The following is a 27,035-nucleotide window of genomic DNA, read 5'->3' on the forward strand; positions in this document are numbered from 1 at the left end:
GTTCCTCTGATTCCAGCTGTTTTTATTGTTCTGTGATCATCTTTTCTACAGTTCAACACTCAGAGATAAATTGAATTTTCACATATGAATACGAAATACGAATTTGCTTTGACGTGCAGGACAATGAACACGTTAAGTAATACTAAAAACGTGATTATTATATTTCCTTTAATACATTAAATACCTGCAACTAACTTATGTTGATCAATTAATCTCATGATGATTCTTCTAAAAATATTAGAAACTAATTTAAAAAAAAGTGCTTAAGATGTGCAAAGTGACATCTAAATAAATAAGTTACTATATGATTGTAAATTATATGTTATTTTAAAACTAGGAAAACCAAATAACATTCACATTCAAGAAATGTGAATTCTTGAATTTTTACTATTTTTGCTCCACAAATATCTGAAATGATTATTGGATTATTTTTCTATCGATCAGGTAACGGCCTCATCTTGACTCCACACTGTTGGTTACTGACCTGGCAGCTCTGCAGCTGCTTCACCTCCGAAGATCCCATAGTAAGTTGATACATCTGATGAGGAAGTGATCGCTGCAACATAAAACCAAACAGGTGATGAAACAACTGAGAACTCAAAGTGACTTTGGGAAAGATGCTCGTTGAAATGTTTCACATCTCAAAAGCATAAAGCAAGAAACAACTTTTGAAGCATTTAGAGTTTACATTTCACTTTCTTTAGGATTGATTTCATTCTGCACCGATAAGACAAAAAAATATTAAAGACTCACCATTAGTGCGTCTCCTTGCTCCTCTCTCATACTGGACGTTGCTGTACAGGACTTCAGCTTCAGGCATTTTGCTGTGTGACCTTCAGAGAATTTTAAACACAACTAAAGATAAAAACCTCCTGTCGTAGTCAGTGAGAATTTCCTCAAGTTGTGTCAGTGTTTCACTTCCTCAGTGTTCAGACAAAGTCATTTACTGGTATATTCTAGACTCTCAGACTGACGTCTGTTGGTCAGTTTGAGGAGGGTTGAACAGAGGAAGTGATGAAACTTAGTCTAGTTTAATTTAGCAGCCTACATTTTCTTTCATTAATGTGAAACTAGCAAAGTGGTTAGATTGATTATAAATATATAGATACATATATTCAGTTTCAGATATTGAATATATATTCACTATTTTTAATTTGCTGATTACTCCTTTTAATAAAAACAAAACAAAAACATATGTGTGTAATGTGTAAATTATTATAATTTCCATCAGCTGCAGCATTTTAATACAATAATGTAATGTCCTTTTTCTGCATAAGAAATACTTTTATGTATGATTTATCAAGTGTATTCAAAGCACTGTGTAATAATAGGTCATTAAAATATATAGTTTAAAGACAAGTTAAATAAATAAGTCAAAGAAGGGTACAAAAGGGATAAAGAATAAAATAAAAAATACACAGAGAAAACAAAACCACAACAAAAAGAGGGTTTTGAGAGAGAATTGAGAGATTTTTTGTTTGTGAATAAAAGAAATTTGCATAAATTATGTTAAAGTTCATCACCATGTTCAAGAGCGCGGTCTTCTGGATTGACATAGTAGCAAATAATACGGATCGTTGAAATCTCCTTCGGATGTTACACAATGTGGCGTCACGCTCTTCTCCATCCAATCAACGCGCAGAACCCTTGACAGAGCCGCGCGACAGCCAATCAGAAGCCACGTCTTCCAAGTGGAGGGGGCGGGGCCTGGTCGTCGTGTGCGTTAAGGGGGCGGGGCTGCGTCCTTTCGGCTGCGGTGTCAGCAGCAGGACTCGGTCTCGGACTCTGCTCGGTCGGACTTCGGTGAAAGTTAAAGTTTCTGTCCCGGTCCAAGTCACCATGGCTCCCAGCGCGCAGCTGAAGGAGGCGATAGCCGACGTGCAGGACGGGATCAGGGCCATCCTGCTGGGCCCGCCCGGGGCCGGGAAGGGGACTCAGGTGAACTCCCGGAGCTAACGGTTAGCCGCTGTTAGCTGTTAGCCGCTAGCTGCAGAACACAGTGTAAAGCGCATGGTACAGGCTAATGCTAATGCTAAGTAACCTTACCTTGGATTTACCTGCGGGTTGTTGATGTGTTCATCACCTCAGCTCCAGCTACATGATGAAGTTCATCACCAGAACAAACCGGAGACATTAGAAGAAAAAAAAAACATAAACAAGGCTGTTACCATGTGTTTTTATATAGTAAACCAAAAAGTTAGCTCGTTTAGCAGCTGCTCTGGGTTTATATTCTCTTCTAACACATTTTTATTATTTAATTTATTTGTAATAAACGACGCCGAAGTGAAGTTCAGACTCGGTTCCGTCCGGTCTCCACAAACCTGACACTGTCTGTACACTGTGTCTTTATGTCAGGATTGTTTGAGTTTGAATTGACTGAGTTTTTCATCTTGATCTGGTTTAATGTGGTTTAAATTAAGAAGAAAAAACAGTGATATTATCATAGTTTTCAGCGTTTTTTATAAAGAGAATAAGAATGCGTTAAACTGAAAATGTCTTTGAACCTGTCATCACAGTCCACCTGTTAACATATTTAATTTGGATGAAGCCTGGTTCAATGTCTAAGACTGTGAGTCTGTCATTTATTTTATTTTTTTATTATCCAGTCCAGGTCTGATATGATCAGACTTCTCCTCCTCTAATCTGATCTAGTCTAATCCAGGCTCAATAAGTTTGTTGGAGTTTGATCTGAACAAGGTCAGATGCACTTTGTCTATTTTTAATAAATAGAGGAAAGGTTTCACAGATCTGGAACAATGAGCTCTTTCTCATTCAGGATGTCAGGAGGAGCTGGTCTGGGATCAGTGGAAGCTCAGGTGGAAGGAAGGAAAACCAGGACAGAACTACAGAACAGTTTATTCAAAGAGCAGTAGAGGAGAAGACGAATGATCCAGCGTCACACTTGCATGATGCAGGAATTTCAGTTTTGGATGTTGCGACACCAACGCAGATGTGGGTGAAGTGGTGTCGGTCTGTTAGTGTGACTGTGACCTCCACACATCGTTGTCTGCTCTCAGATCAGCTGCACATGTTGAAACTTAACGCCCCTCGGCCTGGATTTGTCTCCTCGGTTTGACCCGTGTTGTAGTCGACCACATGACCCACCTGACCCCGGATCAGTTCTGTCTGTGCAACCAGTACATTTACCTAATTTTTTTCTTTTCTTTTCTTTAAACACTGTGAAATGTGAAAGGGACGACTCAAAGAATCAGGAATCTGTCATCACAGGTGTCAGGCCGATGTGTGTGAGCATTATGAATGAAAAGGAAATTTGAATATTTGCTTTGAAAGTTGATTTACGCCCCAAATTTTCTCCTTGTCCTCCTGAAATGTTAAGTTAGGGGGCCACTGTACAAAGTGTTAGTCTGGACTGGAGCTCTGATTCTCTGTGGTTCGTTGAAATGATGAAAAACTGAATCTCCTCACATTTGTTGCTCAGAATATTTTGATTCCAGTGAACTGTCATTAATAGTTATTACTGTAATTAGCTTTGATTGTTATCAGTAGCAGCTTCACAGTGAAAACTAATTGCTGATACTTTCTTTATTATTATTATGATGATGACACAGTCACTGGTCTTCCCCTCTTCTCTCTAACCTCACCTGTGGAGGCAGGTAGCTCCGCCCACCTCGAGTCCGGTTCTGCCACTTAAACAGGAAGTTGCGCAAACAGATGAACTTTTAAAGGGATAGTTCAACATTTTGGCAAATTCTCCTCTCACCATAAATAATCCCTATAGTCACAGCAGTAGCAGTAGGTTCACCACGCTATGAGATAATCGTGTAACATTGCGAGACAGAGTTGTTTTAGAGGTAAATACAGCCGGAACTACCTTTTGAATATTCAGATAAAATATGCCTCTCGTTGCAGCCCTACTATTGACCCCTTGCAGCTACGTCACAATTAGAACGTGACGCGAGAGGCGACGCCATGACGGACGGCAGAAAGTGCTCAGTGATAATGTACTGTGTATGGTGCCGTCCAACAATGTGGCTCGATCACTTCACACTACAACCTCACAGCAATATCACTTATTTAAAATAGAATATCTACTCATCCGTTGCAATATATGTTTGTTTTTTTGTTATTCACCGTAGAATATCTCAGTTTTCTGTGCTTTTTCCACTGCTAAGGAGTTAACGTCAAGTCAGTGCCACACTCCCCATACAGCAGCTGCTGCTGTCTTTGCTGCTGCTAACTACAGTTAACAGACCTGGAAATTAAAACCTGGTCCGACCCGTGGGTGTTGAAGACCTGACCCGACGTCTGTATAATTAGTGATCATTCTCTGATTAAACCCGGCTGAAAAATAAAAGAAAACAGGAAGCCGTCTTCGTTGTAATCGCCGCGATCCGACGGCGGCAACTACGTTGTGACGGTGCTATGTTTACTACGAGCGTTAGCTGTTGTTAGCCACAGCATGTAGCTCAGCTAGTTAGCTTCAACTGTGTTTACATCAACTATACACTGTAGATAAACTAACTTATAATGGCATCGATAATGTGTCTGTATATCTTCGCACTGGTCCTGTTGTTCATGTAACCCCGCCGCCAGTGGCCAGCCCCCGGTTCTTAGCTCTAGCCCAGCAAGGAGTTGGTGCTTGGGACCAGTTTTAAGAACCAATAACCGGTTTTTAAGCGGTGGAAAAGCAAAGAACCGGTGCTAGTCAGGCTCTAGCTCCGAACCAGCACTCGAACCAGCTCAGTGGAAAAGGAGGGGAAACCCTACAACCCCGGTATGTCACAAAACTATAACGCGCCCATTGAATTACATTGACGTTCACTGTTCTTTTGCCGTCCATCATGGCGTCCGGAGCTATCGCGAGTGGAACGTGACGTCACGTGCAAGGGGTCAATAATTAAAGGTGATGAACCTACTGCTATGACTATAGGGGTTATGGGGAGAGGAGAATCTGACTAAATGTTGAACTATCCCTTTAAAATACAAATACTAAAGCTCTTATTATTTAATGGTGTTTAACCCGTCTCTTCCTCTTCCTCCTCCCCAGGCCCCCCGCCTCGCTGAGCAGTACTGCGTCTGCCACCTGGCCACCGGCGACATGCTGCGGGCGATGGTGGCCTCGGGCTCCGAGCTCGGGAAGAGGCTGAAGACGACGATGGACGCCGGAAAACTGGTAACGTTTCCGTTTCTGTTTCTGTTTCTCATCTGTTCTGCTTCTCACGATCTGTGTGTTTTTGTTTCTCTGTCCTTTTGGCCCCTCTGAGGCTCCGTAGACTCCACGGCCCCTCGTGGTCCCACATGGTTTAGGTTTTACTAAGTGTTTTTGAATTCGCTGCTTTTCTTCTCATTATCACATGTATCATTATTGTTTTGCATTATTCATTCATGTATGTATGTATGTTTCCTTTTTTTCCCTACATTGTCGGTATAATCACTAACTTTTTTTAAAACTTATTTTTTATTATCATCTTATTATTTAATTATTCCTTATTTCCTTGTCTTTACTTGTAACAAATTTGGTTTTTGAATATGTTCTTCATGGGTGAGGTTTTCATATAAGCCGTTTTGGGTTTCATACCTCCCCTTCGCACATCCCAATCATAATAATTGTTCATGCTATTCTAAATGATATGTTTGTGCAAAATGTATACATTAAAAAAAAAAAAAAAGAGCTGAAATGGTGAGAAAACTAAGAGCCAATTAGTAAAAACAACATAAATACAACAGAAAAGACATAAAAATACTTTGGTTTTTTATTGTGGCAAACATTTTAAAGCCACTAAAAGTGAGAAATGCTTCAACATTTGACTTTAAAGCAGATATCAGTGGAATGTTTTTGTTAATATAAGTCCTAAATAGTCCTATTTTCCGTCAGCAATCACTTACATGAAGTATTTCAGCCTAAACACGAGTCTCTCCGTCACTCTGCTCTGCTGTAACCCGAGGAGAAAATTTTCCTTGTGGGATACAAGTGTTATCCAATGAGGAGAGAGAACGGCATGAAGGGCTGTGTGTGCAGCCAAGGGATGCGCGTGAATGTGGTGACGTAGCACGAGGACCAATTGATGCCTGACAAGGGCGGGGGCTGCTAACTCATGGTGCGTTCAAAGAAACTCGTACTTTGTGTTTTTCCTTCCTGTGAAGTCATACCAGTTCGATCTGGTACGAGTTCACGGGTCGGAAGTTACGAGTGGCCGTTATAGGGAACTTTCACAGACAACAGGATGGTAAAAACACGAGCTACGGGTTACCTGGAACGCTACCAAGTCGTAGTTGTGACTTGAAGCTGTAACTTACGGTTTCAAAAGCCTGCCTTGAACGCAGCATTAGCCGAAACGGCCGCGAAGCTGATATCTGCTTTAAGTGACAGAGAAAGAACTGAATCTTCAGTTTTCAGTCGGTTGTTTCGGCGTCTCTGAGTCGTTTCCACGGCTCCTCTGTGGATTTTAGTTTCTCCATCTAATCCCAGAGCGACGCGGTGATGCTGAGATGCTCTCTCTGTCTCTCTCTGTCTCTCTCTGTGTCTCTGTGGGGGCCGGACCATCTGTTGCTGGACTCGTTGTTCCTCTGTCTGTGTGTTTGTTTGTGGAGCAGCAGCAGAATGAATTTGGGACCAATCAGATTCTCCCTGCAGGCGTTACATGATCGATCTGTACGTGATGTGTGTGTGTGTGTGTGTGTGTGTGTCCGTGCATTGTGTAATCTGTGCACATGGACTTGTGTAGGAGGAAAAGAGCCGACATGTCTGTTCCTGTTGTTGTGTTTCGTCTTTCGTGTGAGCAGGTTGTTGCTTTAACATTATCAGGTTTATTATTATTATTTTAAACTGAAAAGATCCGTCTGGATGTTCAACTCATCTACACCAGAAACGACCTGTGAAAACACACACACACACACACACGCATCATCGTTCACCTTCACTGAGAGAGGGCGAGCCGGTGTAAACAGGAAGTAGATTCATTTTTAAAAAGTCAATTTCTGAAAATTTGTAAAAAAAAAAAAAAAGAAAAGAAAAGTGAATAATTTTTTGAGGTTTTCAATTAAAAAAGAAAACAAACAAAACAGATGTTACAGGCAGTATCTGTGCAAAAATATAATAAAGTAAAAAGAAAATAATACACACACGACACACATCATCGTTCACCTCCAATGAGTGTGTGCGGGCCGGTGTAAACAGGAAGTAGATTCTCTGCTCGGTAACACAACATGATGTTGTTGCGTTCGTCACTAGAAGTCGAAGCCGGAGTTCAAGTTGGAAATTTAAAATGTCTGTTTTTGAAAATGTTTAAATTTGTCATTTTTTTGAGGTTGAGGTTTTCCATTTAAAAAAAAGAAACAGAAACAGATGTGTCATGCAGAATCTGTGCAAAAAACATAATAAAAAAGCAATAGAATGAATAGAAATAGAGTAGAAAATAATTTATTTGTCACTGTTAAAAACAATGAAATGCTGTTTAGCAGCTCCAGCTTGGTGGCATCATCATCATTAAAAACAAAATACAGACATCCAAGAATAAAGCATAAATAGATAAAATACACGATGAACAAGATGGAAATAAGTTAGTAGTACAAAGTAGCTGGAGTAAACGGGAAGTAGATTCTCTGCAGTACACACTATTAAAGCAGAAGTAAGCGATCCGGTGGTTTTGGCTAATGCTGCGTTCCAGGCAGGCTTTTGAAACCGTAAATTACAGCTTCAAGTCACGACTTACGACTTTGTAGCGTTCCAGGCAACCCACTCGTGTTTCTCCGACCTGTTTTACCTGTGAAAGTCACTATAACGGCCACTCGTAACTTCTGACCCGTGAACTCGTACCAGATCGAACTGGTACCACTTCACAGGTCGGAAAAACACGAGTTAGGAGTTGCCTTGAACGCACCATAACAGCCCTCGTCCCTACGTCACCACATTCAGGCGCATCCCTTGGCTGCACACACAGAGAGGACTGCCCCTTTATGCCGTTCTCTCTCCTCATTGGATAAAAACTGTAGGATACAAGGAAAGTTTTCTCCTGGGCTCAGAGCAGAGCAGAGTGACTGACAGACCCGTGTTTCAGACCAAACACTCTATAGAAGTGATTGCTGTCGGAAGATACAACTATTTAAGACTTATATTAACACAAAAATATCACTTACTTCTGCTTTAATAGTGTGTACTTATTATTACAAAGTGTTACCAAACATAACTGTGTTTGGGTTCTGAAGTGAGACACAACAACATGTCAGAGCTCGGTGTAAACACAGGACATGCAGGTGATTGTGTGTTTTGTCTCCTCGGATGAAGATAATTGTGTCTTGTTGTGTATTTATGTGTAAGTGCAGTAAGTGTGTGTGTGCAGCTGTTGCGTAACTCTCCTCCTCAGCGTCTCAGCGTGTGACTCATTTCTCATTGTGATTTTCTCAGAACTGTTTTCTCTCCGTCTGTCCGTCTGTCGCCGTTTCCTCCGATCGCCTCCATGAACAACACAACACAACATCGTCTACTGCTCCATGTGACCCATGTGTTGTTGTTGTTGTTGTTGTTGTTGTGCTGCAGGTCAGCGATGAGATGGTGGTGGAGCTCATAGAGAAGAATCTGGACACGCCGCCGTGCAGGAACGGCTTCCTGTTGGACGGCTTCCCCCGGACGGTCAAACAGGCCGAGATGGTGAGGACGCCGTCGGGTGGTGCCTTCACTGGCCCAGGGAAAACTCAGCACTCGCAGGAGAAAGTTTAAAGGAGTCGTTTCACATTTAGAGAGATAAACGTGTCACTGCGTTTCCCCTGGTTGCACTACTTAAACTCACTGTAACGTAGGGCTGGACGATTAATCGAATTTTGATGGTGATTATGATTTTGGCTTCTCATGATCATGAAAACACTGTAATCGAAGAAAAACGATTAATGTGCTGCCGCCGCGCAGCGTGTATGCAAGTTGCTGTGCTGTAAAAGCACAGTGAACTGGTATCCGAGTAGTGAAATGGCACTGGATATGGATTATTTATTGTTTTTACATTGGTATTGGTATTATTCGTTCATCACGGAAGCCAGAAGAAGCCTGTAGTGAAACCTCAGTTGAAGTTATACTGTATTTAAAGTTGAGTTTTGGTGGCTCAATAAATATTCAAAATCAATTAATAATCGTGTTTATTAATCGTGATTTCAATATCAATCAAAATAATCGTAATTATTATTTTTTCCATAATTGTCCAGCCCTACTGTAACGCTCTAAATCCTGTTGAACTATGAATTAAACTTCCTCAGGTCACAGTAACAGCTGAAGAGAGAAGCCACGGTGTAATGAGACAAACTGCTCATGCATCAATTTGCATCTTAAATACAGCTTTAATTTTTATTTATTTATTTTTTAACCAAAACTGGAAGACTGGAGTCTCAGATTATGATTCATGCACAGTTATCTAACTCCATCTATAATTAGTCTCAGATCAATGCTGCTAATCACCATGGTCACTAATGAGATAAATAAATAAGACCAAACTGGTGTTGTAATAAAGTTAAACCTTTTAGCTTTTTAGGATGAAAACAGATAATTAGTGAGTTTATCTACAATGTGAATAAAAATCCAAAATGTCATAGCTCATAATCAAGAGGAAAAATCCAGACTTCAAGTTTTTGTTTTGTACAAACTGAAAAAAAGATGAGAGTTTTGGCAAATTAACAAACTAAATGGAAACGGATCATATATTTATATTAAAACAGGTGAAATAATAACCTGTTGCAAATTATGTTGTCAAAGGGATAGTTCAACATTTTCAAATGTCGTCATCATCAAATACACAATCCAACAACTCCACAACGCTCTGGTGGACAAGTTGTGAGCTGCACATTCACCACGCTATGAGATAATAACACAACGTTACCACACAGAGTTGTTTTAGAGGGAAATACAGAGACTGTTGATGAAAAACTGTCCCTGAAGGCAACGTGCATCAGCATTTTTACATGAATTTCCCTCTAAAACAACTCTGTGTGGTAACGTTGTGTTATTATCTCATAGTGTGGTGAATGTGCAGGTCACAACTTGTCCACCAGAGCGTTGTGGAGTTGTTGGATTGTGTATTTGATGAGTTTGATGAGGGAAACCAAGAAATCCCATAATGAGCCTCCGTAGCGTAGCTCTGAGCAACTCACGGCTCTGCTCCGCCGTTCTAAAAACAGCTTGCACCGACAATTAAAGGTAACAAACCTACTGCTATGACTATAGGGATTATGGCAATGGGCCAGTTTGCCAAAATGTTGAACTATCCCTTTAAGTAGAAGTATAAAGGATTTTGACCTGTTTTATTGAACATATCAGAGTTACAGTTAACTTCATCTCCTTCTTGTCTTGTTTCTCCTGCAGCTGGACGACCTGCTGGAGAAACGACGCGAGCAGCTCGACTCTGTGATCGAGTTCTCCGTCGACGACTCTCTGCTGGTTCGCAGGATCTGTGGCAGGTGAGAGAGAGAGAGACGATCAATCAATGTTTATCAGTCTCCGCTGAGTGAGAAAAATTGCTGATATATGACTATTTAAATAATTCAATAGCACTAAATCAAAATGTATATAACTATTTATTTACTATTTACAGCTGTTTTTAACATTGTTCCGTCACGTTACAGTTGTAGCTAATGAAACTCTTGGAAAAATTCATTCTTAAAAGTGAAAGTTTAATTTTTTAGATCCGTCACATGCAGAGTGAAATATTTCAAACCTTTTTTTTTTTTTTTCATTTTGATGATTATGTCCGAAAATCATCAAAATCAAAACTCCTGAATCCCGATACCACTTTTTTCCAAAACCTGTAGTGTACGAGTACTTGCATTTTAGTACTCACTGATACCAAGTATCGATTTCACATAAAGTTACTTTGAATTTTTTTTTTTTTTTCACAGATATCATCTGTTATTTAAATAAACATTCCTCAGTATGTTTTTTCTTACACATCGGTGACTGACAAGTTTCACTGCAGTACAAAGACTAATTTAACAAAATTGTCATTTAGCCCCCTGACATTTAACATTAGTGCTTTATAAACATGGCACTGCCAAACATACTGCAAGATTTCAGTAAAACTCTGTCATATACTGACATTTAATAAAAGTGCTTTAAACATGACACTGCCACACATACTGTCTCAAATTTAACAAAACAACTCCTTATATTCTGCGTCGTGCTGAGATGTCAAATGTTTAACCGAAGAGGAACTACCGGTATGCATCCCTACTCAAAATATTACAACATTTTTTAAATTAACTTAAAGCAGAAGTAAGTGGTCCGGTCGTTTTCGCTAATGCTGCGTTCCAGGCAGGCTTTTGAAATCGTAAATTACAGCTTCAAGTCACAACTTACGACTTTGTAGCGTTCCAGGCAACCCACTCGTGTTTTTCCGACCTGTTTTACCGGTGAAAGTCACTATAACGGCCACTCGTAACTTCCGACCTGTGAACTCGTACCAGATCGAACTGGTACCACTTCACGGTCGGAAAAATACGAGTTTCCTTGAACGCACCATAACAGTCCTCGTCGCTACGTCGCCACATTCACGGCGTCCCTTGGCTGCACACACAGCCCTGCATGCCGTTCTCTCTCCTCATTGGATAAAAACTGTAGGATACGATAAATGTTTTCTCTTCGGCTCAGAGCAGAGCAGAGTGACTGACAGACCCGTGTTTCAGTCCAAACACTCTATGTAAGTGATTGCTGTCGGAAGATACAACTATTTAAGACTTATATTAACACAAATATATCACTTACTTCTGCTTTAATAGTTTGAGCTCCACCTGTGTTTATTCACCAGAATTAATTGATTAATTGAGAGAATAAATAGAGGACTGATTGATTCATATCTCAGATCAGTAGAGATTTGATAAATAAATACGTTAAAACTGCATCGGCTTCAGTTTTATAACGTTTGTGTCGTCGTTTCCAGGTTTTATAACTCGTCTCTGCAGCTTCATTTACATAACTACCTGCTGCCATCGTGCTCTGATTGTGAAGCTGACCCCTCGTGTTGCCTTCACAGACCTCTCTCCACCTGAACACGTGTTGTCACAGCCGCTTTTAGAAAAAAAAAAATACAAAAAAAACCTTTTGTATGGGTTTGTTTTTTGTGATGTTTGTCCTGGTTTGACACAATAAGTGGCTGCTGTCGCCTCGCTGCAGCCCAAGTAGGACAAGGGCAGGACGTGGGATCTGAAAAGGACGGTGAAGTAGTTAGTGAGTCACTGTGGCTGCTGACCCTCATCTGTCCTCTTCCTCTTCCTCCTCTTCCTCCTCCTCTGTCCCCGTCCCGTCCTCCATCTTCATCCCTCCGTCTCCCCAGACTAATCCATCAGCCGAGCGGCCGTTCGTACCACGAGGAGTTCAACCCCCCCAAAGAGCCCATGAAGGATGACGTAAGTAGTTTGACGATCAACCCACTTAGAAACCGCTTCAGGCTAAAGAGCCACCTACTTAAAAAAAAAAAGCAGCAAAGAGCAACAGAAGCAGGAGGACGAGTGTCGTGTAGAGAAATGTTCTGGATGATTAAACTCAGCTGGACGTTAAAGCAACGCGTCGTCGTTCAAGAGGATCAGACAGAAATGAAGATTAATACATATATAAAATATATGTGAGAAAGAAATAGAATATATATAAATGTAAATGTGAGTTTGAAGACTAAACTGTCGAACGAACCTCCGACTTTATGAACGGGAATAAAAAAAGGTTTTACAGGTTGATGAAAGTCGAGGTTTAAAGTCGCAGCTCAGGAAATTATTAAACCGATGCATAAAACAGAGCAAAGGTTGTTTAATTAGGGAACTGAGGCTGTTTTATTACTATAATAATACTAAAGTAAAACCTAAGTAACTTGAAAGGGAAATCAAAAGTAAATTTCCAACATTATGTTTTGGGAGTAAAAGTTTAAAAAAATAACTTTTAAACTCAGACTCAGATCACCAGCGCCCAGTTGTTCAAAAGTTATCTGATCGGATTTTGGATCATGGAATCGGATCAAATCTTGAAAATGTGTCGTTTCAAAACCAGAAACGGATTCTGAGATCAGTACAGACCAGATCAGATCGCATAATCCAATCTTGGTTTTAATCTGGATCAAACCCTCAGTTTGTGTCATTCAAAACTTTTTAGTAGGATCGGGAAAACAGGATTATTCTGATCCCAGCAGTCGGGGGGATTCAGGGGTGATTTCAGGAACAAAATGTGATTTAAATTAAATTCAAACTAGTGAAATAAACAATATTTATAGTGTAGTAGATACACATTTATTGATTTATATTTTGCACCTAGTTTTTAAGCCATAACAGTGATTAGTAAATAAAGTTAACTTTTAATTACTCTACAATTGAATAACTTTCCCCCCAAACTGAATTCTTTTTTTTTTTTTTTTTAACTTTATTGTGAGATACAAGACCAACAACATAACAGACATACAGCAATGGATACACACAGTGTGCACAAGGTGTATGTGTGTAATTCAGGTGTAGTGCAGTAATAAAAGAAAGAAATTCAAGAATAATGATAGTAACATTGGTCATAATGATAATAACAGTATAAATGGTATTAAGGATAACAGCTGTGATAGCATTAGCTAGACAGCTATCATAACATAACTCATAATGGCCGCGTTTCCCAGATTCGATCTTTCTTAAGGACCTAAGAAGGTTCTTAAGAAGGGTTCGGCTAAGAAGGAGCGCTAAGATACGGGTGTTTCCCAGATGCGTTCTTAACTGCCTTCTTAGGAAAACCTTAAGATCACGCCTAAGAAGCTTCTTAAGAAGCTCTTAACGGGAGCTGTCCACCACCACGGTACTGAAACTGAATCAATCGATGCCAGGCAAATCGATTATTATATCACCCGCCGCCTAATACACGCATAAATCACACACAGTGACCAGCGCAGCTGCACCGACGGGCGATGAATAAACCGAAAACGGAATTTCCACTTGTCAAACACGGGGTTAACACAGGTCCGCGGGCCTGATTAGAAACTTCTCCGCTGTTGTTGCCGCGTTGGTAGATGACACGGCACAGCCGCGTAATGATGCGGCCAGACGGCTGCGTGACATGTGATTGATGTGTGTGAAAATAAAAAATAAAAACATGGGCAGGGGCTGGCTGGTTTACAGCCAGACAACTCTAGAGAGGATGAAAACACAATAATTCAGTAACACAAGGGTAGTAAATAGCTCACTTCATAGAGTATCCCCACTGCAAGTTGAAGCATTGCTGTGGTCTGGGTTCGAATCCACCCAATAGAAAATTATTTTGGTGGTCAACACGTTTTTCTTTTCTCATCATCATGATCAATGTTATACATATGTATATACATATATATTTAGGCAATGGAGTGTTTGTGCAATGTGTGACAGTCTTTTTGGTGCCAGTAGGCCTATAAAATGGCACGGGAGGATCAGTGTCACGTAGTCGGTGTCACGGCTGCCACACTCCGTGACACTACACTTGCTTGCGATGCCCCCACCACACCAAGAAGCTGCCCACTGCGTAAAAACACGATGCAACAGCGACACTAGGGGTTGATTTAAGAACGGTTGTGTTTTTGATGTTCATGCAGATGTGGAACGTGCAGAAAAAATTATGATAAATGATATTCATGATGATTCATTTTATTTGTGTGCCTGATGTGCAGAGCACATGTTATTCCTCATATTTAGGTTATAATTGTTCTTATTTTATTTTTTATCTCTTTATTTTTTATTTCGGCACATAATTTAAAATGTTTTAAACATACGATGTGCACTGTTTAAATATCTTGCTTAGTGTGATATTGATTTGCCTTGAAAAAGTGAGCGTTGGTCGCTAAGAAGACTCGAAAGAGTGGGTCAGCTCGATCTTACGTTTCCTTCTTAGTGAAAGATCTTCTTAATCTAAGAGCGACTCTGGGAAACACGTTCTTCTTTCACAGCGTTCTTAAGAGCGCTCCTAAGAAGATCTTAGCACTTAAGAGCTTCTTAACGAATCTGGGAAACGCAGCCAATAGCGCTAAGAACAGTAATAATCCTGAAAGTAAGAAGGTAAAATAGGAACGATAAGAACAAAGGATGAAAGAAGGAAGAGGGAGCGGAGATTTAATTTAACTGAATTTAATGAAGTTATAAGTTTGAAGGAGCTGATGGAGGAAAACATGAATGGGTCTAGTCTCTGAGATGATGTCATGGCTCTGACTCTGACTGTGTGTGTGTGTGTGTGTGTGTGTGTGTGTGTGTGTGTGTGTGTTGTGTTTCCCAGCTGACAGGCGAGCCGCTGATGCGCCGCAGCGACGACAACGAGACGACGCTGCACTCCCGCCTGGACGCGTACCACCGCCAGACCGTCCCGCTGGTGCGCTACTACCAGGCGCGGGGGCTGCACGCCGCCGTCGACGCCGCCCAGAAGCCCAACGTCGTCTTCGCCTCCATCGTGGCCGCCTTCACCGCCGCCACGGAAACCGCCGCCCGCGCCACGGCCTGTAAAGACCACGTGTTCTTCATTTAAAAACCTCTCTCCTCCTCCTCTTCCTCCTCCTCTTCTTCCTCCTCTTCCTCCTCGACCTTCCTTCACGGCGGGAACTTTACACAAGAGTCGACCGACTAACACGTGGCAACAAAATGTAACGGCGCTGTGAGTGTGGAAGACGTTTCAGGAGGTTTGACCCACTTCAACGCCTCTGATCTGATCCCTGTTGTAAAAACAGGAGCTCACGTCTCATTAAGCAAAAAAAAAAAAAAAAAAAAAAAACTGCTGCTGCTTCGACCTCTGACCTTTATTAGAGAGGTGAAATCAAAAGGGGGCGGAGCCTAAAGCACCACACGCTGCCTCCAACAGCTGCTGTTCTCAACCCGGTGACGTGTGTTGCATGTTGTTTGCCGTAGTGGACGAAGGTCGCTCTTGTTTAATCGATGACTTTTCCTTCTTTTCCCTTTATTTATTTTTTTTTTTTTTTTTTTTTTTTTCCTCCTCAAACTGCAGCCGAACTTTAAACGTCCACTGACTTTAAACTGTCTCGTCCTCACACTGGGTGCAGTTTGTTTATATGAAAGGTCAGAAAACCAGAGGGATGGATATAAAGTGATGGATATACAGTATATTCATCTCTCCATCTAAACTTGCAGTGACAGTGTAGAGGAAAATAAAATGATGCATGAAGCTGAAATAACAAAGTCATTATCTAAAATGTGTTGTTTTAATTAGAGCAACTCGATTCACAAATATTAAAATATTTTCATTGATCACAATGATTTAAGTTGACTTTGAGAAACACCGTGTATTGATCTGAAACAGTGAATTCTCTTGAAGTTCTACACAGTTCAATAGAAAAACAGAAATGAGAAATGAGTAACTACATATTAAAACAAAAACATGACATCATTAGATTAAACTAATTGGGAAACCAAATCAGCAGATGTTTTTTCTGCGTCGTCATGGTTTCCTGCATCATCTCCCCCTCTGACCTCTGGTCTGTAGGAAGCAGAGGAAGTGAATGTGTTTCCAGTGAACAGCAGATCCCAGAACAGCTGCAGCTCCACTCATCACAGTTAGAATGAAGCAGGAAGTGACATCATTGTTTCCTCAGCCAATCAACGCTTCTCCTTTTTTTTTTTTTTTTTGTTTCTCCTGTTCCTCCTTCCTTCCTCTTTCTCTCTCTGATGTTATTCTTAGAAACACGTGTTTAATGTTAAATCGTGCATGTTACAAAACCTGCACTGGAATGTAATTTATCACATGTATGAAGCACTTTTCTTTTTTTTAATGTGAAGTTTGATTTTAGACTGAGAAATGTTGAGTTTTGTTTTTAACACATGAGGCCGCGTCCACACGACTATGTTTTTTTTTATTTTAAAACAAAATCCTGAGGAGTGTTTTAGCTGCAGATCAGAACAGACCAGTAGGGGGCGTCACCTGCTTCACAGTCCTCACAGGAGCAGCAGCTGCCTGGGTTTGAAACCAACCCACAATCCTTTGCTGCATGTCGTCCTCTCCACTCCGCCAAAATAAAAGCCTCCAAAAATATCCATGAATACAAACATTAGAGAACGAGAATTTGCATTAAATGATTTATTTCTGGAGGAAAAATAAAATGTGTATCTCCATCTACAATAACAATAAGAAATTCATAAAATTTACAATTTGATCTAATATCATAGAACCCAAATAAACCTCGCTCACTAAGTACGTTTACATGACACTTGAGAAAACCAAATTATTGCCTTAGTCCGACTAGAACTGGACAGCTGAGTGCATGTTAACGCGTTAGTCCGACTAATATCGGAGTTCTCCAACTCCGATTAAGACGCCCAGATGATGTGATTGGAATTTGACTTCCTCCGGCTCATGTGTACGTCTTAATCAGAGTTTAACTGGACAACGCGTGTGTTCATGCTCCATATCCTCCGCGCTGGCGTTAGACCCCGAAACAAAAACATCCAAGGAAGCCGGTGGCAGAAGCTGTTGTTGTAGCGTTACAGCGTTCTTGTCTGCCTCTCGAAATCACCATGACCACGAGGGATGGCGTGCACCTCATCTGCACAATAAGTAACGCGCACATTACGTACGAGATGAACAAAGCTGTACGATGAACCATCTGGCTGTTTGAAAATACCGGTCAACCGAAGAAGGGGGCGTATTAACCTGTTGAAACAACGCATCATCGCCACCTGGTGTTGAGGAGGAGAACACGTTCCCGTCGGTTATTTGATTTTCTCAGTTGCACGTAAACTGGGACAAGGACAGAAGTTGGATTAGGCGCCAAAATCGAATTTAGTGCCTAGCTCGATTAAAGGGACAACGAGGAGTTTTGGAAAAGTGAAGTGTTTCCACACTACATTTATGAGCCTCCGCACCGTGAAATTCTTTGACCGGTGCAAGACAGACTCATGTTTTCATTCATCAAGAATTAAAGTCAGAGGTTGGAAGACGATCACATACCGTCGTAGTTCCCACCATAAACGGAGATTCGGCGGCGTTATTCTCATGACTCGCCACGAAACCGAAAGTAAAGAAACGCTGGTCGGCTCGCCCAGCATTTCCACCACCACTAATAATAACAAAAAACCATAGATTTATCTAAAATGGACCATTAACAAGTGGTAACGTAGATTCATCCACATTAATATGAGACTTTTTTTATAACCGAATAGAAACTCCTCGTTGTCCCTTTTAAGTTGTGCATGTAAACGTACTGACTGAGACCTGATCATGTCTCTGTTTTCAGTGTCCAGATGAGAGAAGCTGTGGTTTCTGAACTACTGGTCATGTTGAATAGTCATAGTTACAGTAACTGCACTGAGTTTAGTAGAAACTCTGAGTGAAACTGAATCTAATGAAGAAATTCCAACTTCAGTTTCCAGATGCTAAAGCTCCAGAGTGAAAACAACGTAGTAAAAGTGACTCTTAATCGTAGTCGTGTGGACGCAGCTGGAGTCAAACTCATAGTTTCCTCTCAGCTCCGCACTTTTCTTTGACTCACATTTCCTGTCACTTTGGGAAATTTTTTTAATCAGTCAATCTGTCTTTAATCATCGGTGTTGGTGACGATGTTTCATCCTCTGCTCCACCTTGACCTCTCCTCCTCTTCCTCCTCCTCCTCCTCCTCCTCCTCCTCCTCCTCCTCCTCCTCCTCCTCCTCCTCCTCCTCCTCCTCCTCCTCCTCCGTCCTGCTCTGCAGTCACCTGGTGTTTTGTGTTTCTCATGCCGACCGCGCTACCTGCTCCTCCCTCTGAATACTGATGTGTTTTCTTTCCTCCCGGGGCGGTTGTGATGAAAAACATGGGCAGATGTTCAGCATTCCCAGCAGGCGCCGCTCAGACAACCAGGCGATTTCATGCTAAATTTGCTTTAATATTCTGCCTGTTCCTTTTTTTTTATTATTATTATTGTTATCATTTTGTCACTTATTGTGCATTTGTGTGTAAATGTGTTTATTTATTAGTCCTTAAATGAATGTGAATTTTAAACTCTGCACTTTAACCTGGAGGCAAACGAGTCGACCGACCTGGTTTCACTGTGAGACGACGGACGGACGTCACGGCACTTTTGACATTTGCAGCTTTTAAACGACCAAAAAAACAAACAAAAAAAAAACAGAAGAGGAAACAGAGTTGGCATCATGTTTTTATTTTAATTTTGTTTTATTTTGTTTCTGTGATTGACCCAGAACTTCTCTTCCCTCCCTCTCTCTCTCCTCCTTCTCTTCCAGCTGGTTGAGTCTCCACCGAGGCGACGGAGCGGCGCTGCAGAAGGAGCTCGGTGGTTGGACAGACAGATGGAGGGGGGGTCAGACAGGGAGGGGGGGGGGTGTTTGTCTTATTAAGACTTGGTGTGAGTTCGGGATAAACCGCGCTGTGCTGTGGAGCTTCTTGTCGTCAGCACGTTTCTATCTGAGCCGTCTTCCTCTTGTTCCCCTCCAATAAATCTGATGCTTTTCTAAATTATCACCGTCTGTCTGCGTCATGCTTTTATTTTATTTTTTATTTTTTTATTTACTCACCCAGATCTCCTGCTGAGAAATGAATATTACAGACTTAACCGTTTTAAAAGGTTACATATTTATAACTACTCAGCCCCTGGACTCTAACAATAACTGCTTTAACCTTGAATACATACAATACTTCTATTGTCTTTAGGGACTTAAAACAATTCAATCTGCTGAATCACCAAGTCAATTCAGTTTATTTATAAAGCACACAAGACGACCTCAGTTGACCCAAGTGCTGTACAGTTGTAAAAATACAATGAAATTAATCATGGACAATATAATAAATAAAAACAATACAAGGAAACATAAGAACTCTAAGAATAGAGTGATAAAAACCTCCTTTTCAGAAAATGTTACATAAATGTCCTTGTGAGCAAATGACAAGAAACAATTGTCACTTTTGTTTCCTTTTCAGAAAATATAACTAAAATTCTTCTGTCCTTCTCCACAAAAATACTATTTAATATTTTGAACCTATTCTACTGATTTCTGATGAATAAAGAAAACTCGTTTTACACGGTAGCAGCAGGAAATGACCCTTTGATGCTGTGAGAGTAAATGTGACAGACACACACACAGAGAAATCCTGTTTGAGGAAGTGAAGTCTATTAATAACAGGAATTTCTCATTAAACCACAAGTTGAATTCACTTTTGTTTCAGTCCAGAAATGACAGTAAAGAATGAATCGTCACTCCACCGGCCTGGTGGGGAAGAAACACACACACACGCCTACCTTTCACGTTAACATTAAACAAGGCTGGATTATTGATGAGGTGAAATGAGCAACAGGTTTAATGTTTAATTTTTTGTTTGCTTGTGTTGCTTTTATCTTAAATGACTGTTTAGTGACCTTGGTCCGGCTCTTTGGTTAATGTTGAGTCACTTTTTTCACATGTTTGAGGAAAAAACTAAATACCACCAAACAAACACCAATGCCACCTGAGCCTAGAAGCGAATGGGTAGCAGCTTTTCAATGGGCTGACTAGAGCCTCAATTATGCAAAAGAGTAGGCTACATGTGATTCTCTGATTTAAAACTAAACATCAACTGTCTTAAGAGCCTCACAAATTGAAATTATTTTTAATAGATTAAAGGTGATAGCTACAAGTTTAATTCCTCCTGGCCAGTAGCTCTCGCTCCAACTTTCCGTTTTACTGGCTGCCAGTTACACATGACATCAACCACAGAGATCCCATGCCGACGTTGCCAATGTAACCAGATGTAAATATTTATATATTTCGGACCCGCCAAAATGTATTAAACAATTATTTATATACTATTTTTTTTTAAATTCAGTAAAATTAATACTTTTATTCTGCACCCCTCTCTTCCACATTCTGTGGATGCATTATTTTTGAAAAATGTATCCTTTTGATGAAAAAGTTGTAGCTATAACCTTTAAAGATAAAGATGGGAATATGAAAACAAACATTCACATTATTTGACCCATATCCTTCCTCTTCCGTGTCTAGTTTGTTGCCTCATTTACTGTAAACCACCAGGTTCAAAGGCGGGGGGGGGGGGGGGGGGGGCGTGGCCTTGACGGCGTGACGTCACCGGCCGGGGCTTTCCTTCATGACGTCAGAGGGCGGCAGCAGCGCGAGCGAGAGAGAGAGAGACAGAGAGAGAGAGAGAGAGAGAGAGAGAGAGACAGAGAGAGAGAGCTGCGGAGATTAGTCAGAGTTTCGCTGCTTCGCTCCGCGGCGCAGGAAGAACCAGAGGCCGCAGAGAGAGAGCTGCCAGGCGGGTACAGAGCAGCAGAGAGCCGCAGACAGAGAGCTGCCAGGCGGGTACAGAGCAGCAGAGAGCCGCAGACAGAGAGCTGCCAGGCGGATACAGAGCAGCAGAGACCGGAGCGTCGCATCGCTCCACGGCCGCTGCCTGCGCCTCAGAACCCGGACCCAGAGCGCGGTGAGTGTCGGTGGCTGAAGCCGCTGCTGCTGCGCTGTTCCCGGGGAAGTCAGGGCTGGACAGGCGGCTCCCCGGAGCTCTGACACTCGGCTGTTATAAAACCAGATAGAACAGTTGGTTTTGTGTTTTTTCTCAGTGTAGCAGAGCAGAAACACAGGAAGGTCAGTTCAGCTCAGCTCAGTCCAGAACCAGAACCAGAATCTGGTGGACCCTCCTCCTCAGACCATATAGGACCACATACATAGTGTCAGACTGGGACACTGACAGCTATAGGAGCAGGTCCAGTCTGATAATAGGCTACTGAAACCAGAACAGAACAGGTCCAGTTTGGTTTTTCTGAGGATGTTAGAGAGTTAAAATAAAAGCTGAGTGTGTCCTGTCTGCTCTGCCCCTCCCTGGTCACCAGCAGCAGGTCTGACGAGGACATGCTGTTATTTTACTGTCAGGACAGGACACATTATAAGAACGATAATAATAATAATAATCATAACTAATATTAGCATATTATAACATACCAGAATGAATGTGCATTGTTAAAGAGGAAGCAGCAGCAGTGTGACTGTACAGCGGTGGATGTGGTGTCAGAGGAGGAGCTGAGAGACAGGAACATTTTGGGCTTTCACTTCAGTTTTATGGTCACAGCACTCAGTCAGGTCGGAGGAGGAGGAGGAGGTTTTAGCAGCTTGAGGGTCTGGGAACTGTAGAATAAAATTAAATATTATGATTTAAAATGTGAAATATGTTGGTAAAAAAGCAACATAAACAGTGAGCAGGTAGATAAAGACCTGTCAGAGAGTCGTCTTGTGTCTGTGGTGATAATAATGACATTTTAATATTTGAGGAGGTTGTTGGTGTTTGTTGTGGAGGAGAAGCAGCTGATCACGTGACGTCACATCTCACCTCACCTGCAGCTCAGGTGTGATGATGATGATGCAGTGAGTTCAGCAAACTCTGATTCTGCTTTGTCATGATTTGATCACAAAGAGTTTGATCAATATTTGTTCATGCAATGAAGTTTACGGTGACACAGCAGCACACTGTTCAATGTAGTTGTGTCAAAACTAACAGGTAATTTAAATTAGTGTCTGTTGTCTTAGGACAGGTAGACAGAGGCGTAACCATAGACACATCGTCTCCAAATCCGTCTGTGTGGACATCACACTTCATGTATATTTATAAAAATTCATAAATAATGTTTGTTTGATACAAGAAATCGAAGAATCCACTGAAATGTCAACGGTGCGTTCACGGTCGCTGACAAAGCAGTAAAACACAGTTTGTCCACTAGAGAGCGCTGATGAGTCCACTTCAGTTTCATATGACAAATAGGCCTATAATTTTTAATAAAACACAATTTTTGATTTAATTGTTGGTAATAAAGTTGATTCAAATATAGTTTTCAGCTTCTCCAATATCAGTATTGATCCCATTAGAACCCAATCACATCAGTGTGGACGACATGGTTACTTCACTGACCGCTGGTCGTCTGTAAATTTAACTTTTTGACTGAATCTGTTTTCCAAATTTTATCACATAGTTCGATTATGTCAGTGATGACAACACCACATCTGTTTATAATGATGTCATCATTATCTCCTCCATTAAAACCCACTGAAGTCCTCACTTTGTTCCTGAAAATACAAATTACTGTAGTAATACTAATGCAAATTTACAATGTTATTTAATAAAAGTGACAAAAACATCTCCAACTAATGATTATTGTCATTATCAATTAATGAATTAATTTGTCTTGACCAAACAGTCCAAAATCCAAATATATTCATATTACTGCCCATTAATTAAACAGAAAATCATCAAATCTTTGTATTTGAGATAAAATGTTTGAACGTTTCCTGATAAAATAACTAATTGTTGAAACATTTAAACGTATCAAATGATAAACTTTGGTATTTTTGATATTTCCAAAACGTGTACCGTATGATAAAAGAATAATATTTTGTTATTATTTATAGCTAATCAGTGATTTCAAACCAGAGTAGAAAAAACAGCAGATTTAACCAAGGCTGTTGTTGTGTGTCCATGTGTGTGTGTGTGTGTCCATGTGTGTGTGTCCATGTGTGTGACCATTTCCTCATCAGGAGGAGGTTCTGGTTTCTGGTTCCCGGGTCGTTACGGGAGGTTCAGGTTACAAGACAATAGTGGGGAATTACACGCTCCGCTGTCACATGGACCGAGCGTGTGTCCGAGTCCCAGAGCTTTGTGCTGCTGCTTCCTCCCTGAGACCTGAGCCCCCTCCTCCACTTTACTACAGTTACAGCTCATCCATCTCCGTGCACCGTGTGTGTGTGTGTGTGTGTGTGTGTGTGTGTGTGTGTGTGTGTGTGTGTGTGTGTGTGTGTGTGTGTGTGTGTGTGTGTGTGTGTGTGTGTGGCTCAGAGGTTTTGCCTGCAGGCCCGACATTAAACATTCAACAACTCAGCAGTACGGCTCCTGAACGCTCCTCTAATTATAGACACTCCCAGCCTGGTTCTCTCCACCTCCACCTCTCACTGCACTAAGGATGTACTCAGGAGTGTGTGTGTGTGTGTGTGTGTGTGTGTGTGTGTGTGTGTGTGTGTGTGTGTGTGTGTGTGTGTGTGTGTGTGTGTGTGTGTGTGTGTGTGTGTGTGTGTGTGTGTGTGTGTGTGGGAGAGAGAGAGTTGTGTTAATGAGAGTCAGCAGTAGAGACAGAAAACCTCTTCTGTAACGTTTAAACATTTTCCTCAAACTATGTGTTTATTCAGTTTATCAGATGACGCCTCATGAAGGATTTACCAATTTGACTTTGACCCTTTGTGTCGGCCTTCTGATTGGTCTGTGATCCACCAATCAGAGCGCTTCTCCCCATGTCACGAGTTGCGCAGCGTTCTGACTAGCTGTGCATTCACACCAAAAGCTTCCAAAGCTTCAAAAACGCTCGAGGATGGGCTTCAGATAAGACAGCTTCCAAAGCCGCTTTGGTCGCTCGTCACCTGACCGACGACAAAGTTCGATCACGCTGCTCATTTAAGAGCCGAAGGACAAAAAAAAGAAAAGAAAAAAGGGAGCCGAAGGACGTCTGACAGGTTGTCGCCAAGGGGGCAGTTGTCGGTCTGAGAAGTGAAGCTCACTTCCGCATTCAAAAAGCTGCAATCCCCTCGGCTGTCGCTGGGGGCTGGCTCCAGAAGGGAGCAACTCCAATCGAGCCCGATGTTAAAATAGCCGATTTTACAGCTTAAAAAAACATATTTACAGCCTGGTACATTTCATTTTTTTGGTCTCAACCGATAGTTTCTACCCCCGCACACACTCTGAGGGGGGTGAATTTTTTTTAAACTCTACCGTTTTACTATTATTAAGGTTAAAGTTCTGGCCAATCAGGGCGCAGAACCGTTGAGTGACAGGTCCGGCGACCGCTGCTACGAGGCCAGTGGGCGGGCCCTCGGCCGGCCAACGGCCGCACCGCTCCAAATATGGCAAGTAGAATCCAACATGGCGCGGTTCTAACCCCCGTAGTAGCGGCACAAAACAGACTCCCCAAAACCAATGGGTGACGTCACGGTGCTACGTCCATTCTTTTTACAGTCTATGGTTGTCGCCGAACCGCGTCATAGCTAATTACCCTAAAGTTAACCAGGGCTCAACTTCTCGTCTGGAAGCTTTGGAAGCTTTGGAAGCGCGGTGACGGACGTTGACGCTTTGGTCGCTCAGTGTCGCCGGCTCTCATTGAAAATGAATTGACTTCCGGCGTTTTGACGCTTTGGAAGCTTTTGGTGTGAATGCACAGTAAGGTTGGACAACCCTGGGATGAAACCCTATGAAACCAGATGGGTAGACAGCAATTTTTTCGGCAAAGACTACTTTTTAATTTTTCAGTATGGTTAAAATGTCCCTGGGGTTCCTGCAATAGCGACTCACGATATCTGGAACATCTTCCCAGAGTCATTTTTTATCCCATTCCCCAAACCCAAGACATCAACAAACATACTTATAGTAGGCTATACGTTAACCTTCAAAGTCATCTAGAAAACGTAACGTTACCGTTGCTAATGTCTTTTGAACTTTGTGAAGTTTTACGAAGAGAAATCGAGAGATTGGTGGAGATTAAGCGTTAGCTAGTAGCTACAATAACGTTAGCTAGCGTCATTAGCTAGCTAGCTAGTGACCAAAACAACGATTTTTCACCAGTTTTCAGAAAGTAACGTAAAGCCCGTTCAACTGCTCTTTAGCCACGTCTGTCTTCTATCACGAACGCCATTTTTCTGATAAATAAGTTAATTCAAATTTTCCTTACAAGCAATTTAAATCTGCCTGGGAGTTCAGTTAACCCTTTCGTGACCATTGTTTGTCCAACAGTAACAGTGGACAAAGGGTCAGGGAGAGATTCACACACACACACACACACACACACACACACACAAGTTTCTGTGGAAATTCACTGGAAAGAGTGAACACACACACACACACACACACACACACACACACACACACACACACACACACACACACACACACACACACACACACACACTGTCTCTTAAGTGGTGCAGTGGAAACCTGCCAACTGTGGAGTCAATTTCCAATGCAAAGGGGGTGTGTAAACATCAGTTAATAACAAGCGCACACACACACACACACACACACACACACACATAGACACAATGCACAATGCACATGCACGTTTTAAGTATTTTATCTTATTTAAAATCATTCATCATCATTCATAGGAAGAAAAAATCTTACGTAGTGTGAGTGAATCTGATCTGATCAGATTTCTGGCTGGTTTTAGAAGGAGGCTCACACACACACACGCATACACACACATGCACACACACACACACACACGCTGTGAGCTGGATTCCTAGGAAGAGCAGGACACCCTGACAACCAGACATGTGGTTGTCAGGGAGGTTTTTCCACAGAATAATGACTCCATTATCTGTGATATCACTCCATCAACTCACCCACTCGTCGTCCTCCAGCCAAAATCCAATCACCTCGCTCACACACAAAAAATGAAAGCGCCGTGTGGGACGTTCCTCTTTCTGCTGCTCGGAAAGAGTTTGTAGTTTGTTGTTTTACTGTCAATATTTCACACGTCTACAAACTACTTTTTTTTTTTTTTTTTTTGCCCTACTCTTCTCCTGGTTTCATCTCATCGGCTTTTTACTGTAAGTGTTGTTGGGTTTTTCTTTTCTTCCTCGATGAAAGTGACACAGTTTCACTCTCTGGTGTGTGTGTGTGTGTGTGTGTGTGTGTGTGTGTGTGTGTGTGTGTGTGTGTGTGTGTGTGTGTGTGTGTGTGTGTGTGTGTGTGTGTGTGTGTGTGTGTGTGTGTGTGTGTGTGTGTGTGTGTGTGTGTGTGTGTGTGTGTGTGTGTGTGTGTGTGTGTGTGTGGACAGCCCACGGCTTCTTTTCAAAGTAAAAGAAAGAAACGGACAGTTTGTGTCTTTAGAAGAACTCTTCTCTGGAGAGACAGATGTTTCCAACAGATGTGTGTGTTCGATGGGACTTTTCTTAGTGGACGAACGCTGCGGCTTCGTTGTGATTATTATTAAACACTTGTTTGTTAGTTAGTGAGTCGTTGAGTCAAAGTGTCAAAGATAATCCGTTTTTTTTATTTATGGGGGTCAAATACTCAATTAAATATTTAAGATAAGATGAGAATAAAGACGATAATGTGTTTGTACGGTGGCCCTGAAGGCTCAACTCACTGCAGGTTAAAATATA

At 41.6% G+C, this 27,035-nt stretch overlaps 2 protein-coding genes across 3 annotated transcripts in view; one reads left to right on the forward strand and one right to left on the reverse strand.

The window, feature by feature from the left end:
* Positions 1-5,848, reverse strand: part of LOC310993785 (uncharacterized protein) — a gene marked incomplete at its 3' end in the record, with an annotated part of 95,599 nt that extends 89,751 nt beyond the window's left edge. Inside the window, exon 1 of the mRNA XM_083982265.1 lies at positions 5,771-5,848. The remainder of the gene's footprint in view (positions 1-5,770) is intronic.
* ak2 (adenylate kinase 2) lies at positions 1,739-19,371 on the forward strand (the record flags this gene model as incomplete). Of its 2 annotated transcripts, XM_083982179.1 has the most annotated exons (7): positions 1,739-1,938; positions 5,009-5,134; positions 8,498-8,608; positions 10,304-10,398; positions 12,267-12,339; positions 15,191-15,410; positions 19,137-19,371. In XM_083982179.1, the coding sequence occupies exons 1-7, from the start codon at positions 1,840-1,842 to the stop codon at positions 19,142-19,144; spliced, it is 732 nt and encodes a 243-aa protein (XP_083838305.1). In that variant the 5' UTR covers positions 1,739-1,839. The 2 variants fall into 2 exon arrangements, with proteins under 2 accessions (XP_083838305.1, XP_083838304.1); XM_083982178.1 differs by lacking the exon at positions 19,137-19,371 and having other exon boundaries at positions 15,191-15,436.
* Between the last annotated feature and the right edge of the window lie 7,664 nt (positions 19,372-27,035).

This window comes from Trachurus trachurus (assembly GCF_905171665.1).
Source record: "Trachurus trachurus genome assembly, chromosome: 11".
NCBI lineage: Eukaryota > Metazoa > Chordata > Actinopteri > Carangiformes > Carangidae > Trachurus > Trachurus trachurus.